The 16,166-nt window shown below is 45.8% G+C and overlaps 1 protein-coding gene across 8 annotated transcripts in view; it reads left to right on the forward strand.

Moving 5' to 3' along the window:
- Window positions 1-16,166, forward strand: part of LOC132910798 (potassium voltage-gated channel protein Shal) — a 116,787-nt gene that overhangs the window by 62,396 nt on the left and 38,225 nt on the right. For 6 of the 8 annotated variants that reach the window (XM_060966813.1, XM_060966819.1, XM_060966817.1 and 3 more), the window contains exon 4: window positions 4,611-4,763. In XM_060966813.1, coding sequence (XP_060822796.1) covers window positions 4,611-4,763 — 153 coding nt within the window. Of the gene's footprint in view, window positions 1-4,610; window positions 4,764-12,657; window positions 12,937-15,939; window positions 15,991-16,166 lie in introns of all 8 variants that reach the window. The other 2 variants (XM_060966820.1, XM_060966814.1) reach the window with 2 other exon arrangements.

A 16,166-nucleotide genomic window follows, 5' to 3' on the forward strand; every position in this document is an offset into this window, starting at 1 on the left:
AAATTTGTTTAATTTATATTTAAACGCGCGCAGCTGAATCCCGCGACATTTAGATCAATGGCTGCGTTAAATAGAAGACGCAATTGGTAGCCCTCCAAAATGGTGTCATGACACGCGTCACTATCTTGGAGAGGTCAGTTGCGTTAATAACCACCTTTACGACCTTTACGTAACAAAAATAACGGCACCATGCTGTTTATAGAGGCCGGCGTTCTTCTACTATCTGACGTTATTCTCCATGGAAATTGTATATTTTGCCGACGGAGGTACGTCCGGTGAAAATCACAGCGGCGTTGAGAATCGTTTAGATTCGAGGATCAAAGTTCGACTCGATTCGAGTCAATAATCTTCCTACCGCTGGTTTTCCAACGAAAATAGCCTAACCACGGAAAAATGATAGCGTTGCAAGCAGTTCAACTAACTGTAATTTATATTCATCAAGTTGGAAGTCGAACGAATGATAGTTAGTTTAGTATTCTCGGTAAACTCGGAGCAAACTTTTTCCTCGGCTACTCGGCTACTCATCGTGTATTAATTAAGCTTCCCCAAAGCTAAAAGTTCTTCGCTTTTCGTCGTTAAACGCACTCGTTCTCCGATAGTTTGAATCTTATTCTTAGTCGTTTAATAATCCAGGATCTCGTCAGCTTGCTAAACGATCGTTTCCCCTAACCGTTCATCACGCTTCGACTTCGCAAACAGATAGAAAGTCTGTTTTTTCTTTGCATCTGAGCTTTCTTACGAATCGAGTAGAGACACAAGAAGAGATTGATCGAACAAAGCGTGGTATTACCTACCGAACCACAGCTCCCTTTTGTCCGTTGATCAAAGTGGAGCACGTATCCTTGCTCCAGTATGTGACAAAGAACCGTCTAAGTTGTCGCTTTGAAACAAAGTTGGGAAACACACACAACCGCGTTTCCCTCGGCTGTCTATCTCAAACGTTCTCATCGAGACGCTCAAAGTCTTGATCAATAGCCACTCGCAATTTCTCCTATCATCCGGCTAGCTCGTCTTCCACTAACGAACAAATCTGTCCGAGGTACTGAGCCTGTCCAAAGAATTCGGTCGAAGGATTTTCTTTGAGTCGCCACCAGATTCGTGCATTCGTCGATCCACAGACCAATCGCATTTTCCTCTATCGAAAGACGAGATCCTTCGGGAAAAATAATAGAGGGTGCAGGTTAAAGGGTATGTTTCGTCGGTTGGATATCCGACCCTCTCCCCTGGAACGGCTCGTTTTATTTCTACGCTCGGCTGGTGCTCACGGGGACGAAAATAAGAGGCTCTGACGCGATAAGGACGAGTTTAATCCGGGAAACGACAGAGACGCTAGTCTATTCGGAAATACAGACGCGAATAAAGCCGCGGTACGTCCGCGGTAGTCTGCCTCGTTCACGAGTACAGTCCTTATTCGTTCCTTTTTCCTCGTTTTCCTCTTCCCTTTTACCCCATTTTCTCCCTAGCCTTCGTTATAGCCGACGCGCGGAATATTTTTCACGCCTCGCTGCAAGAATAAACATCTGCCTTCCTGTTCTCCCGTTATCCGCGTAAAATAATCCGAATTTTTCGGGTCGCCTACGATCCGTCACAACTAGTTGCGATTCATGAAATTTAAATATTTGCAAGGGGCCGCGCGATATCGAACGACGCGAACGTGCATACGAATGTTAACGCAGCCATCTCGTGGCTTTTCATCGCGAGACTCGCTAATGTTAGATTCGAAATGGTCGGCACGTTTCCTCGCTCGTTTAGTCGATAGACCGTCTATCGACAAGGAAACGCCAATCAATAGATACGTTCGGTGTACCGAAAAGGAATACTGTGCGAATTCACGTCGTAGATAACGATCACACACAGACCATCTGCTCGCAATAGCCGTTTCAAAGCTGACGCTATGCGTCTTCTTGGACGTTTTAACTTTCGCCTCCGCTGGACAGCCGTAACGTGCTTGGTCGATCTGACCTTTTAACTAGAATTTATCGACGCAAACGCATCGTGTTATCGATTTTTCGCAAAGAGAATGCCAGTAACGCGAAGGACGAACATCAGGTGGAACGAAAACCGAGATGCACGAGTTTTCGTTCTGCGACATCGGTTCTTGGACGCGAAAGATGTTAAAGGTTTCGACACCCGATCGTTCAATCTCTATCGTGAACGATGGATGAAACGTTTCCACGACGGTAATACGTAGGGAGAATCGGAGAATAGAAAGAAACGAGAGGTTATCGAGCGATCTCGACGTCAATTCCGCGTGAGTCAACCTCTTTTCACCTACGCGGAGAAGATTCGATCTCGTGCAATCGAACAACCGCACGATCTCTTCTGGAAAACCACTCGGAGAGAAGCTGAAATGGGCCTTTTCGAACCTCGGTTCGGCTAGGTCAGACACTCGTGCGACAGATTCTCTATCGTTCTCGATCGATTCTCACTACGAGGTTACGAACTGCTCTATTTTTGCGATTGAACTTTATAGACGCTTGCTTCAAGTTGATTAGCCCTTTTTTCATTCTATCCTTAACCGATCGATTATCAATAAATCCCACGAGTGCCCTTAGAGATTCGTAGTTCACTCGTGTCTAGGGCTTCTTAACTCAATCTCATTAACCTGTGAGTAACTTAGAACGTTGATGAAGTCGCCACGGAGCTTCGGCTCGTAGCTCGAGATGCGCATTTCCGCCGAAATCCTAACGGAAATAACCAGGACACACGGGTAACAACGAGCGTTCGCGTAAATGCGTGCTTTCCCTCTGGCTATGTAATTCGAGCGGAGAAACAACTTGCGACATGGTCTCAGCAATACTCGGCGGGCCAAAGTTTGGCCGGTAACAATGGCACTCGTTGGAAATGGCATCGGCGCGATTCCTCTGCGTCAACACGTGAACACGTTCGCCACGTTTGCTCTCACAACTATTTTTCTCCGTGCTCTCTATTTCTTTTCCTACCTCTACGTTTTATTGTCCATTCTAAGTTACTTTTCAAACTTCCATCTAAAGTCTGCAGGAGAAGAGCGATACGACGTCGTTGCGATTTCGCGACGCTGACGCTATTGTGATTCACTAGCCTCATATTTCTTAATGGTACAATGCTCGGGACCGTAGACCTCTATTATTGAAATTACAACGATATCGCGTCGCACTTTATTATTAGGATCGCAATTTATTATTAGGGAACTTTTACAAGCGACAAGTTGTTACAAGTATCTTAACAACAAATATTAATAAATATCCTGGCATAATATTAACAAGTTTGCTAATGGAACAAACGAAATTTTATAAATTAGAAATTGTCGGATTATCCTATATACGACGAAAAATGATAAAATTGCGAAAATGAAATCTATAATGTACAACTTGTAACTCGTTAATTTAATATTATTAGTTTGTAAGTTATATGGAGCAAGGGGGATCTGAACTAATACTGCAGTAATTGCGTTATATTAGCATTGAAAAGATCAGCGAGTTCCCTCGTAGCATAATGGATGCATTCAACGCAAACGAAGAGCGTAGCTCGAACAGCACGCGGTTGTCTGACAAGTCACGTTCCCGATCTACTGTGGTTACACGGTAGCGCGTACAATCTGTTCCGCACGACGGATAACTTTGACGGGGAGTAAACATTTTTAAGAAAAGTAGATTCTCCTTAATGAAAGGGAGTATAACGTATATAACGAGCATGATACACAATTCACATACTGTATGGTATCACGTAACGTTACGTAGAGACGTGCATAATCTAGTTAATCGCGTGAGCATCCGATTCAGAACGGATACGACTTCCAAACAAGGCAAGTAACGTTCATTTGAGGGCTAGAGAAAATATAGGATTACGAATTTGCGTGGAAAGAGGATCCGTGGAATTTATAGGTAACGAGATATCGATGGAACGCGCGTCGTGAATTATAAAAGTTGGAACAAGGAGGATCGAAACTTTCGACGGCAAATTACGAGACTGTAAACTTACTGGCAGCGGCTCTATCCTGCCGGGTGTATATGTAGCTCCGAGGAAACCTAGAAAACTCTATCCTTGATCTAAAAAAACTTGCGGCGCTATATTAAATAGACGAGTGTATTCTCCTATTCTTCCAACACGAAGGAGGAATAGCATGTTAACATTACGTTTTCATGTATTAAATACGAAATAACGAGAACTATACTGAATCACGGGACAGGAATAGCGCAACAACGGTGTAAACGTACGATGATTCTTTCAACTCTTTACCGATTCGCAAAAGATTCTCTCGTTTTTCGATCGTAGGTGATAAAGATTTCAGAATTCGCAAGACAGATTTCACAACTCACGTTCTTGCCACGTATACAGCTAAATCTGCACCTGCATTCTCTCAATCGCTCATCGCTTGTGTCCATCTTCTAACCGAAACACAAGCCCGATACTCAATCACTCGTTGATGCGAGTTCTCACACCCACACTACAAACGATATTTCTATCATGCCTGTTTTTTACTTATTTTTAAACATAATCCTGCCTCCTCTTCGTCTTCTCCCGATCGTATCGTGTTTCTCTCGTTCGACATTCAATCTACATTATACAACGAAATTCACACATATTAATTATGTCGAATACTAAAGAAACGACGGATCTTTTTGTTGCAGGATCGCGAGTTCGTGGAGATGGAGGTACCCTACAATGGTGCCCCGAAGAGGCCGGGCTCGCCGTCGCCCCTGACCTCCCCCGCGCACAGCACTGCCTCGAGGGGCGGCCTGCTGCATGCCTGCTGCGGCCGCTGCTACCCCCAACGTTACCAGGTACGCGGTCGCCGTATTCTCGCCTCGACGACCTCCATAAGCGAGGGTCCACCCTCGTCTTCCTCCCACTCTCACCAATCGCAGCCGAGCGGGCAGCCGGTGCAGTCCCATTATCAGCCGGTTGACCACATCACCGTGCCCAATGTCGCGTTTAACGTGCCCGGCGACAGCAACCGGCAACGTCGCCAGGGTGCCAGCTCCTCCAGCCCCTACAACGAGACAAGGGTGTGAGCCGAGCTCGGGACAGCGATTCCACCGGACCGTTCGTTCCTTTCAGCTTGACCCGTGATCGAGATTATCGGTCCCAAGGTCGTTCCACCCTATTGCTCCATCCTCGTTTTTTTGGTGAGTTCTTTCACCACTCGTGCCGAGTCTTTTTCTCTCGCGGAGATCGCTCGGAAGAGTTTGAGTCGGAGAGATTAACGTTACCCAGTTACGTTGCGAGATTTGTTCAGATTACGGGTCGAAGTTGCGTTTAGATATCGGCTTTGGATTCTATGGATCTATATGGATTAGATGGATCTATTGGAGGAACGGAGGTTCACTCCATTCCAATCGAAGTTGCGACTTATGGTGAAGGTAAATCATATCATAGAAGAAGCATAAGAATATCAGGGACCTTTGTTTGCCTTGTGTTCTCGATGCCGAGGCGACGAGAGAACGTTGTATCAGCAGAAGACTGAACGTTCCATATCTCAGGAGGACTCTAAGGACAGTTTGAACCCAAGCGATCGGTCGTCTACGCTAATCGACGCTAATTTCGATCTTGGGTCTAATCTGAATTACGAGGGATCTTTTCGAATTCTCGGCAAATTATTCCCGTTACTGTTCGAGCTCTCTCGATCGTTAGATTATTAGCTTCGATTCTTCGTCGATAAAAGCGGCTCGATCTCGTCGAGACACGATCTGTCCGGTTCTTACCGATCATCTCGATCTTCGTTTCACCGTTCGATCGGGTAAGCCGCCGTGACCAGAGATTGATGCGTTCGAATCCGGTGCTAGAACCAAACGTTTGTGTTCCGATCCAGGACAACGCGTGTCCTAGAATTCGCTCGAGACTGGATCTCGACGATCCCAGCGATCGTTTACGGTACGATTAGGTTAATGGGTCGCTTGGAGATTAATTCCCGGGGTTCGCATTAAAATCACCTCTCGATTCCAACCTACTCTAACCTGAATACTTGGTAGACTAAGAAGTCACAAGTGAAGTAGTGTCGCGTTAACTGGTCATCGCTACCGCCGCTAATTCTTGCAATTGATTTCACGAAGCAAGTGTCCGACGTCACTTGTAGTTTAAAGGTAAAGAATCATCAGGCAACGAAGATATTTAGGAATGTAAATCTGAAACCATATCTTCCTCGGTAAATGGCTTGAATCGGGTCTCGATCAGTGGCCAGTTAGCGAGTCGCTACCTCTAGTCCAGAAACGACCTAACAAATTGTCCGAGCAAACATAGACCACGACAACGAAATATCGCTGTTGTTCGTGACATCGAATCCCGGTTGTTAAGAACGACTCCCACCGGGGGTCGGCTCTCCCACAAGCACTGCCAGCGAGGGTTCGAATCTCGAACCGTGTGCTCTCTCTTTCCTTGGTGATATTCTCGCTATTTTATCCCCGTGTGCGCGCACTACGGATCGTTCGGCGCGTTTGATAAGAGCTAGATAAACCTGCTGTTTCGAACGCCGGCAGGTATCGAAGATATACCTCCATCCGTCGCCTAGATTTTCCTTTCTCAACCGGAAAGACAGAGATCTGTACTCTCGAGCTAAAGGACTCCATTGAAGTATCATCGAGAACAGAAGAAACGACACGCGAAGAAACACACGCGAACCGGAGTAAAAGCAGAACGCAAACGGATACGTTTCCTCGAGTGATCGAGAGAAGATCGGTTTATCGTTTTTCGTTTTCAGGCGTTGCTATCAGCCTCGGTGAGAATCAGAAAATCTAGAGACGATGGATGCTGCAGTCTCCTGCTATCGATTGGCGCACATTGCCGCGTCTTACTCGCTCTAGGAGTAACGAACAAAAGAAAGAACGCGGAACGCACGTGCTGCGTCGTTCAACGTTAGTCGTGTGGCCGGAAACGTTCGTTCTCCTGCTTGGAACTTCTCCAAAATCCATTTGACCGGATGAAGAACGCGTTTCGAAGGATTTCTCGTCCTACCGTTCGAAGATCCATATTTATCGCGGATCTCGCGCGGATTTCTTGAATCGTCATCGTCTTCGTCGTATCTCGCCTGCAAGTCGAGATCGAAACGCACAGCGGATCCGTACGATCGCGAAATTTCAGGGCTTTTCTTTGTGATACATTTCTTCTGTGATGCTTCTATTTTTGGAGAAACGAGCGGTTATTATTGCGTTCTTCTCCGAGCTCGTTTTCGTCTCATGTTCCAGTGATTTGTAGATGTCGGATCATATCAATTTTCGAAAGGTTCGGACAAGTTTCGTGACCCGAATCGTCGAGAGGTCGGTGTACCAGTCGAAACGAAACGAGTCGCGTCGAAACGATCTCGTTCTCTTCAAACACCAATCGAGGCGAAACCAAGATTCTATCCATAGATTTAGAAATCTACGTAGATTATTATCGAATCGTTATCGGCCTCTCTTTGACCAGCGTTTGGTCGAGGATCTACGGTCTAATTGAAATTATCTTCTAGCCTTAATCTACTGTCTTCTGATGGTGAATTCTAAATCGATGTCGTAGCAAATTAATTCTGGTTAGAACCAGAGAGAAGAACCGCTGGACTCGACGTGCTTCCGAGACGTATCGCTGGGAGATAATTATGAATGACGTCGTCGGACACGGCGAGTGCGGCGTGTTCTTCCAATCGAAATCAACTAGATCTCTTCGAGAACCCGTAGGTCGACCTTAGGATTACTTCTCTTTCAGTCGAGCGGCCTTTTTTCCCAGTCACCCTTCTACCTCTTTCTCGCTCTCGCAGAGTAGTAGATCTTCGTTAGTAGTTCCACCCTGTGAGAACGACTTCGCGAGTTTACCAGCGATGCTTTCGAGAGTGTCGCGGCCGAGACGAATCGTGGCTCGAGATCGTGAGAAATCTTTTATATTCGCTGCTCGATTGTTTATTGGAAAATGTCTCGCCAGTTTCGCTATTACGTTGAGAATTTCCATTTAAATGGAGTATTTCTACGCGAAGAATAAGGGTTAAGCGTGTCTCGATATCGGGAATTGGAAACGTATCGACTGCAAGAAGACGGAGGCGTTACTCGCACTCGTAAATCAGCTCGCACATAGCGAAAGGCGACGTTAACGAGGGAAAATGAGAAGTGATAAATGATCCTGTGGGCTGGCAGATCGAGGACGAGACCCCATCGAAACCCCATTAAGTGTCGTTCCACCTTTTATATGTACAGCTTCGTGCTCGTCTACGAACGTCATTTTTCAACGGTCCACCATCCTCTATTTTCTTCTGTCGCGTATTAATCGTCCGCTAATTCTTCAGACATCCCCCGTTGACCTTCCAAACGTCGCGCCTTTAACGGTGAAATTTATTTAAAGCCCTTCCACGGACCACGGCCACTTTGAAATTGAAACTCTCGCGCCAAATCTCCCCGCGTCTAATTTTAATCAGTTCACTGATTCTCAGCGGACCAGAGAAGCTCATCGGGGTTTTATTAAACGTGCTCTGCCTCTTCTCTGTCTTTTCCACGAGCTTCCATTTTTCAGCGGTCGACCGAGTTCCCATCGACCTATTACGCGATAATCGTTCATTAACTCGTAAATTAGCCTCTGATCTTCCATCGCCAGCTTCGACCAGCCCCAGAAACCGTTCTGAAATTACTTGGAAATAGAATTTCGATTCTATTTGATCGATTATACTCTCGTGTATTTTTATTTACGAGTTTCGTCGACGTCTGACAGTTTCCAGTGGCTTCGCGTCGTTGGGTTTCTTTTAGTATCTACCTTTTATTACGTGCTTTAATACGACTACTGTATCGAACGGTTTACTCCACGTCGACTTTAACAACCGCAATAACGGTCGATGATCGAGCATAATAGACGCGTCTGCGACGTGTCAGACCGCTCACGAATCATCTTTATGAGGCGAACGTAACGCTAGCTGCGTGAACCGCGCGGTGTCAGTTGGCGAACGTGTTTTCCGACAGCTTTAAATCAATGATAAGATTCATATGCACGAAGGAACACGGGTCGTCGCGACGTGCGCCGTCACCGGTACAACAAATGTGTTCCTGCCATATTATGTACGCGGGTCTCTTCGTTCGCCCAGTCTGTTTGAAATTGCCGAAATGTACGGAACAAGCGGCGATATATTTCCCTGGAAGTCCGCTTACGTGCCTTGGGAGAGGATTTCGCGTGCCATTCACGATCGGATTTCTTTTTCGTGCACGTCTAAATAGATTGAGTCGGACAGTTACACCGAGACAGAGGTCTTCTTCGCGTAGCGGTTCTCCATTTCTCGCTAATGATTTTCACACAGCGTATCGGGAAGCTAAATTTCCGTGATTACAATCTTTCAGAAAGGAATTTTAATCGAGTTCCATCCTCTTCCGAAGGATCAGCGTCGTTATTGATTTTCGAACAATTCCATCAAAGGTCGAAAGCAGTAGAATCATCGAATGGAAGTATCCTATGTGTGCGTTTATTACAGTCTCGATTCGCGTTACGATCTCGAGCCACGTATCTCGTCGACGATGCCAAAAATTCCATTTTTCGATCAAGTACAAGTCGACAGTGATCCAGGAGTTGAATCGTCGTCTTCCACCGACGAAACATCTATCGTCCCCGCCTAGAGTCGAGCCTCGCCGCTCGTCAGCCCTATCCTACGTCTTCCATTTTTAGATTAAAAAGAACTCGACTGGAAGCCGCGCATCGAATCCTGCCCGAGCTCGTGCCCGCCTTATTCTCGTCCGATCGCACAAATTAATCACGCCCCGCGACTCTGACCCTTCTAACTACGCCAACTCTGTCCGGATTCCATGAAATTCCACGAGACGACGCTGAAGCATTCCGCGGTGGAAACCAGCGGAAGAGATTCGCGGCGAAACGAAGCCGTGCGCCTCATCGAGCAGCAAGACAAATTTCGCGGAACATCTCTCGTTGATCGCACGTGCTTCGTTCTCGGTTTCCAATCCGCTATTCTTTTTTTTCCCTTTATCCAGTTCCTCGTGGGATTGGATAAAGTCATCGATCAAGCCGTACACGTGGAAATCGAATCGATATCGCGCGAACGGAGGCGAACGAAGCTCGTTCTCCGATGGCTTTCGTTTCCTTGACCTTGTCCAAGTTCCGTCGAGTATCGGGGAACTCGACCACGGTTGTTCGCAGTCGAAGCGCCACTGCCACGCTCGAGGATCGATCGATCGACGATTCGTCGAGCGTGTCACCTTTCGACTTGTACGATTTTCGCGCGTGATATTCGTTCGATCGTCGACACACGAGCACCCGGTGTGCCGCGTCTGCTTCTCAGTTTCGTCGAAGCCAGACATTCGCGCTCTTGGGATCTAGAGATGGATCCTTTGGATGACAGCAAGTTCACGAATACCAAAGGTGCGAGCTTTCGGCCCTAAAAGTAGCTTTAAGGACCCACATTCTTTTCGTAGATAGGTTCAACGAAACGGAAATCGCAAGGAACATTCGAGATTATACTAGCAATTACACGGAGTGTACATAGGAAGTGCGAATCGATTATTCGATCGCTCGAGGATCGACTTTTGCTTTCGTCGTCGGTTGAGAACCATCGCAACCTTATATTTCGGTATTCCGGTCTGCTTGCGTTACGATCGCTATTTTCCAAAGACCGTACAATTAGCAAGTATCTCGTTTCGTTTGTATCGGTGCACGCAACTGTCTTCAATTTCCCTTCGATCTTTTCTTTGCCTTCTTAAACAGTCAATTTGCCTTTAGAAAGTTACACGAATCGAAGTTAATATCCTGAAACGAAGAACGATTCTCTTTAGGGAATTAAGAATCGGAAGAATAATCTATCCTACTTAGGGAAACAAAAGAAGGATCTCGCGTCGCTTTATCTTAATTTAAAAACTTTCGACCGTAATCTATCGGGACAGGTTTGATGATCGCGTCATTGGCCCGCGAAATTGTCACCGAAAGCGGCTCAAACGCTCGTTTTAATCGTGATTCACGCTCGGGGTCGTCTAAATATTCCTAGGCGAGATTTATTACGGCGAGCGAAGCAGTGACGTTCCGATTAATCGATTCGTATTAGCGATAAATCCGTGTCGCGCGATCGCGCTTCGTGAATTCTGCGCGAGATTTACCATCCTCCAAAACCATTTTATTTGACCTGGTGACGCAAGCCGACCTGCAATACCGATCTCGATATCTCTAAAGAACCGCAAACCGCGCGACCAATCCTCGGTTCGCGGCCATTCCACTACGATTAAGGGTTGTCGTGCATTTTCCTAACTAACGATCATTTGCGGAATAATTCTTAATTGTTCGATATCGTTCCCTTCTGCTGCTATCGTCGAAGATTATTCAGCGAATCGTCGAGGAAATGTTAGCTCCAGATTGACTGGCATACAAGGCGTGTTCAAATTAGGAAGATAATATTTGTCAAATCGATTGAGAAACGAAATTTCGAAATTTTGCTGATGCTTTTCACTGTCGCACTTCGCGAAGATCGAATCGTTTCTTGTACGGTATCGTCGAGTAGGTTACTGGCCCAGCAGATTGTGTTATCAAGTAAGCTTTGAGCAACGTTGACAGTATAAAAACCGTCCTTGTCGCAATCAAAAAAAAAAAAAAAAAAAAGAAAAGAAAAAAAATATTTGTAAGTTCGACTCGTTACCGCTTCCTTAGCGTTCATTTCCACCCTCGTCTGGTGAATTGCTCAAATTATACGTGTACAATTTTACGGTGCATAAGGGACCTCGTTTGTCCACTAACGTAATAACTAGTAACTATCGACTAGAATTATTCGGTTAATAGAAACTTTGCTCCCATACACGAGACGGCTCGATATTCAAGAAGTATAGCAAACGAACTTTCGCAAGTAACTTGTCCAAGGACTGTTGGACACGTATTTAATATTTAACGTGTAAAAAGAGATTTATCGTTTGATTCGAAAGTAACGTCTTTCCGTTTTAAATACCACGTATGGAGTTGGATTTTCTTGAATTACTTTGACAGAGAACGGTAAAGTTAGTCAGCCCTTAATCGAGCCGAGGATCAAGCGTTTTAGATAAGATAGCACGTTTTGCCACACATTCCAGCAATCTGTCAGCGTTCCGATTCTGCGACGCTCCTCTCTTCCGATAGATCGCGTTGTTTAACGCGGCAGAAAGAAATCGAAGATCCTTTAACGAGGCGATATATCTGAAGGAAATAAAGAAACTGAGATTTTTTAATCGATCCGCGTCCTTTCGACCCCCGACTTTGCAGAGAAGCCGACGAGACTCTTCGATGTTTCTCTCCACCTTTTCCTTTGATCACATCTTCGTTTACTTCTCGCTAGAACAACTTTCACCATCGAAATCGAGAAAGTAACGCTTGAGAAACTGCGATTGGCGGGAGCGATCTCCGTCGTACGAAATCCCCAAAAAGACAAGGCAGGACAGATGGAAGGCATACGAAAAACAAAGCATCTATTTCCACTTCTGATCATATCTTAAATTTTCAGCGACGTGTATCACGTCATCACGCGCAGTCAGTTCGTCGTTTACGAAACTTTAACGAGCTTCCGCCAAACCACTGAGAACGACACGCGCGCTCGCCTGCACGAATCACGTTCCCCGCCCCCTTCGTTTCATCCACGAGATCATCACGAGTCTGTGTCGTGCTCTGCACGAACTCATCACCAACCAGTTTCGAATTCTTTTCCGTCGAGATCGAACAAAAGATATCATGCCGCGTTCCCCGCGTTCTTTCTTTTCATCTGGATTCCGCGTGCAGGTGGGCCGCAGACGGATCACATTCGAGACTCAGCATACCGCGACGATGCAGACATTCGACGAATCTCGCGGTTCCTCCACGGAACAGAAGTTCTGAACGCGTTCTCGAGCGGAAGATGGTCGAGAGTCGCGTCCCTACTTCCGCCGGCAACGAGACCGCGAGAAACGGGTTAAACGAGCGCTGTTGGATATTCATTACGAGTGTACAGTCATCCTTGCACGGTTATCGACTAGAAAATTGTACGGCAACGTGTGTCGCCTTGACCTTAGGGGCATCCAGGTATACACGTACATGTCTCTTTCTCTGTACATACATATGTACGTTTATTATGTATCTACGTATATATATGTGTCTATATATATGTGCGTGCGTGTTGCGTGTATGTGCGTGTGCTCGTCCATGTATACACATGTCGTGTATTGGTTGGCGCCAAAGTGCAAGGGGTCGAGGGTTCGAAGTCGATTTTGAGCTTTTTTTACCGGCCAGAAGATACCCTGCTGAGTTTTACGCCTTGATCATTTGCCACGTGCGTTGTCCGACAACCATTCGATCTAACCCAGATACCAGAGGAAGCTCGTAAAACGTAATAGCTCTCTTCTCTTGCTGGATGATCATGTTCATTCTCGACTGGTGACGTTGGAACGAAGTTATTAACGAAGATTCCTGGGTAATGATTTTATATAGAAATCGTGAAACTACACGAAACGGTGAAATCGCGCTAGTAACTTGGATTCGAAATGACACAAATATCGAATGGTCGTTGGAGGATGTAGACATCTGCGAGATTTGATGTTAGCTAGATTCGGTGTTACACAATCACCAGAAAATCAGATTTCGTGTTACACTTCTTCACAGACTAGACGCACACTCTGTCACTGTATAGCTGTGAACGTTTCTTAATCTTGTTCAGAACCGTAGGTATCTCGTTAGTTACATTTATCAACATCCAAGGATCTGGACGAGTAAGTTTTAGAGAACGTTTGAAAAGATCATCGATCTTATATGGTTAAACTCTGGACGCCTCTTTCCTCTTCTTTCTGCTCGTCCAACTTTGCGCGAAGCAGTCGAGTCCCGGTGAATTTTCGTCGAGCGAGAACTCCGAGAGTTTCCGGTTTAACGACTTCTGGCGAAAATCTTGGAGGACATTTCCCGAGGGACCGGCATCGTTCAGAGCGTCGCGAGATTTGCTGGCAACTTGCGTCAACTCGAGAACTCGACGCGATCTACTCGCAGCCGAGTCAAATTTTTCTTTCATCTTGCACGTGTGAATTTTTCTCCACCTCGCGTATTGTCGAGTTCGCCTTTTTTTCTTCCGGCGCATGGAACGGTTGCACTTGCGCGCGCGTCGTCGCGTGTTATAGTGCGTCGCGTGGCTGGTTCACAACGAGCGACGAGTGGCAAAAACGATTAGCGATTCTCTGGCACGTTTCTTGCGTGTTTCGCCATCAGGCGAGAAAATGGACGGATTCTTTGGACTTGGGAAAGTTTCCTTCGTTCGCTTCAACTTGTTCCACGCGATGAAGAAATTAGATTTAATGCTTTTTCTTCCCATTGAAATTTAAGTAGAAAATCGTGAACATCTTTTTGTGGTTTAGGTATCGGATGGAGATGGTACAATGGTTTTGTCCGTGTGGCCTGGTCTTCCAATCGTCTTTCAATCGGCTTTGTACTCCACCACCAACATCGCCTTTGTCCTCGATTATTGACCTACGCGTTGCCTAATCTCCGTCTTTTGTCTAAACGTCAGCATCACGCTTCATCACATTGTTCTATGCAAATCCAACGTTCTATCGTTCTAACGGTTCACTAGTTCTCTATGCAACTACTTTATCGATATTTTTTTGACGCTATTTTCGCTAAAAAAGTTTCGTATAAACACATTTCCCATCTACCTTGTTCGATTGACTTTGTTAATAGACTGTGCGACGTCATTTTTGCCACGCTATTCATTAAGATTATTCGTTAAGATTCGTTTACTTCTTCCTTACCTACTCAGTTTATTTATTTACATTTCCGATTTGTTTATCTTGTAGTCTCTATGTACGTATCGAATAGCACGAATGAAAAATTCAAACAGTTCTCAAAATGTTACCATCTTCACTTTTACGGTCTTTGGTTTCCTATGAAAAAAGTAGTCGTGGTAGTTACATCGCCAAGAAGCAGCGTGTGCGTGAATTGCCAAGTGTTCGATAAATCTCGAGCAGTCGCTAACCAGTGAATGCCAGCAATTAGAAACGTTTAGCTTCGCATAAACGTCACCATTTCCCTTGACATCGATTTATGCGCCGCGATGAACTTTCGTCCCCTCGACGAAAGTTGCGCCGATGTAATCTCCTCCGCGATACGCCCTCTCTTTCGCGTGAAATTTCTACGGTGAATCGTGGATCGCAACAGCTGACGTCCCACCGAAATTTGCCTTGCGCCGCGAGCCAAATATATGGTTACGCCAGCTCGTTTCCTTCTCAGCTTTTCATTTCCAGTCGGCTGTAACTACGCCAGTCGAGAATCTTTTAATCTCATTCTCGAAAGATTGAAGATCCCCCAGCCGCCAGCAGCGAATACGTACTCCAGGAAATAATAGATCTTCTTCTCTAGTTATTCTATTTCCGCGTACCGTAGCTTTCTCAGTTTCTTCCACAAATCAGACAAGAATCGATGCTAATTATTACCGACGTAGACTAATTAATACAACGTGTTGCCAAGCGCAAACACCTCTATCCATTCGTACCAGTAATAATCCGTGCCAGAGGAATCGCCCGATATAGATGACTGACGCCACGTGTTTCGATAGTTAAATCGTAGCCAGGCTCTTCCAAAATCGTTGCAGAACTATTTTACATGGTGTCTTTATTCGGATCACGAAAATTTCTGCTCGTGCGCATGGAACTCGGTTGGGCCAGTTGACGTCTTCGTTGAAAGTGTCGTTGCGTCTGAACGCGTATCTTCGTGTCGAGCTTATTACGACAAACGCCTCTAGCGAGAAATATCAACGAACGAGCTTCGCGGAAACAGCGACGAAAGCCGGGGAAACGTTGCCGGAATTTACGAATTACGCTCGTGAAACTATCGACCGTGAGACCCTATGGTCGTCCAGTGGCGCGTATCATCAGTTTCGTTATCACGCGTTGCTCGACGGAAATGTCAGTAAAGGAAAGAGGAAAAAAAAGGGAAAAGAAAGAATAATCATAGCCGAGCGCGCACGCGACGACGTTGCGCCGAATTAATTGCCCCAATAATGCGTATTATAATATAACACGAGTTGCTTTCATGAATAATGCATAGCCGAAGGAACACCGGGAGCCTGTAGTGGAGCATCCACTTCAGATCAGCCAGGCAAGAGAAAATTGAATCTTAAGTGTCCGTCTGAAAAGCTCCGTCAATTCACTTTTGCCGTCGGCCCAGTAACGAGCACCATCTTTTCGACACTCCTCGAGTATCCACCTATTGTGTCCGTCCTCTTCAAAGACATTCAATCTCACCCTCCTGCCCTTTGTTAACATAATTAATAC

Source organism: Bombus pascuorum, chromosome 9 (genome assembly GCF_905332965.1).
Source record: "Bombus pascuorum chromosome 9, iyBomPasc1.1, whole genome shotgun sequence".
NCBI classification, from domain to species: Eukaryota; Metazoa; Arthropoda; class Insecta; order Hymenoptera; family Apidae; genus Bombus; species Bombus pascuorum.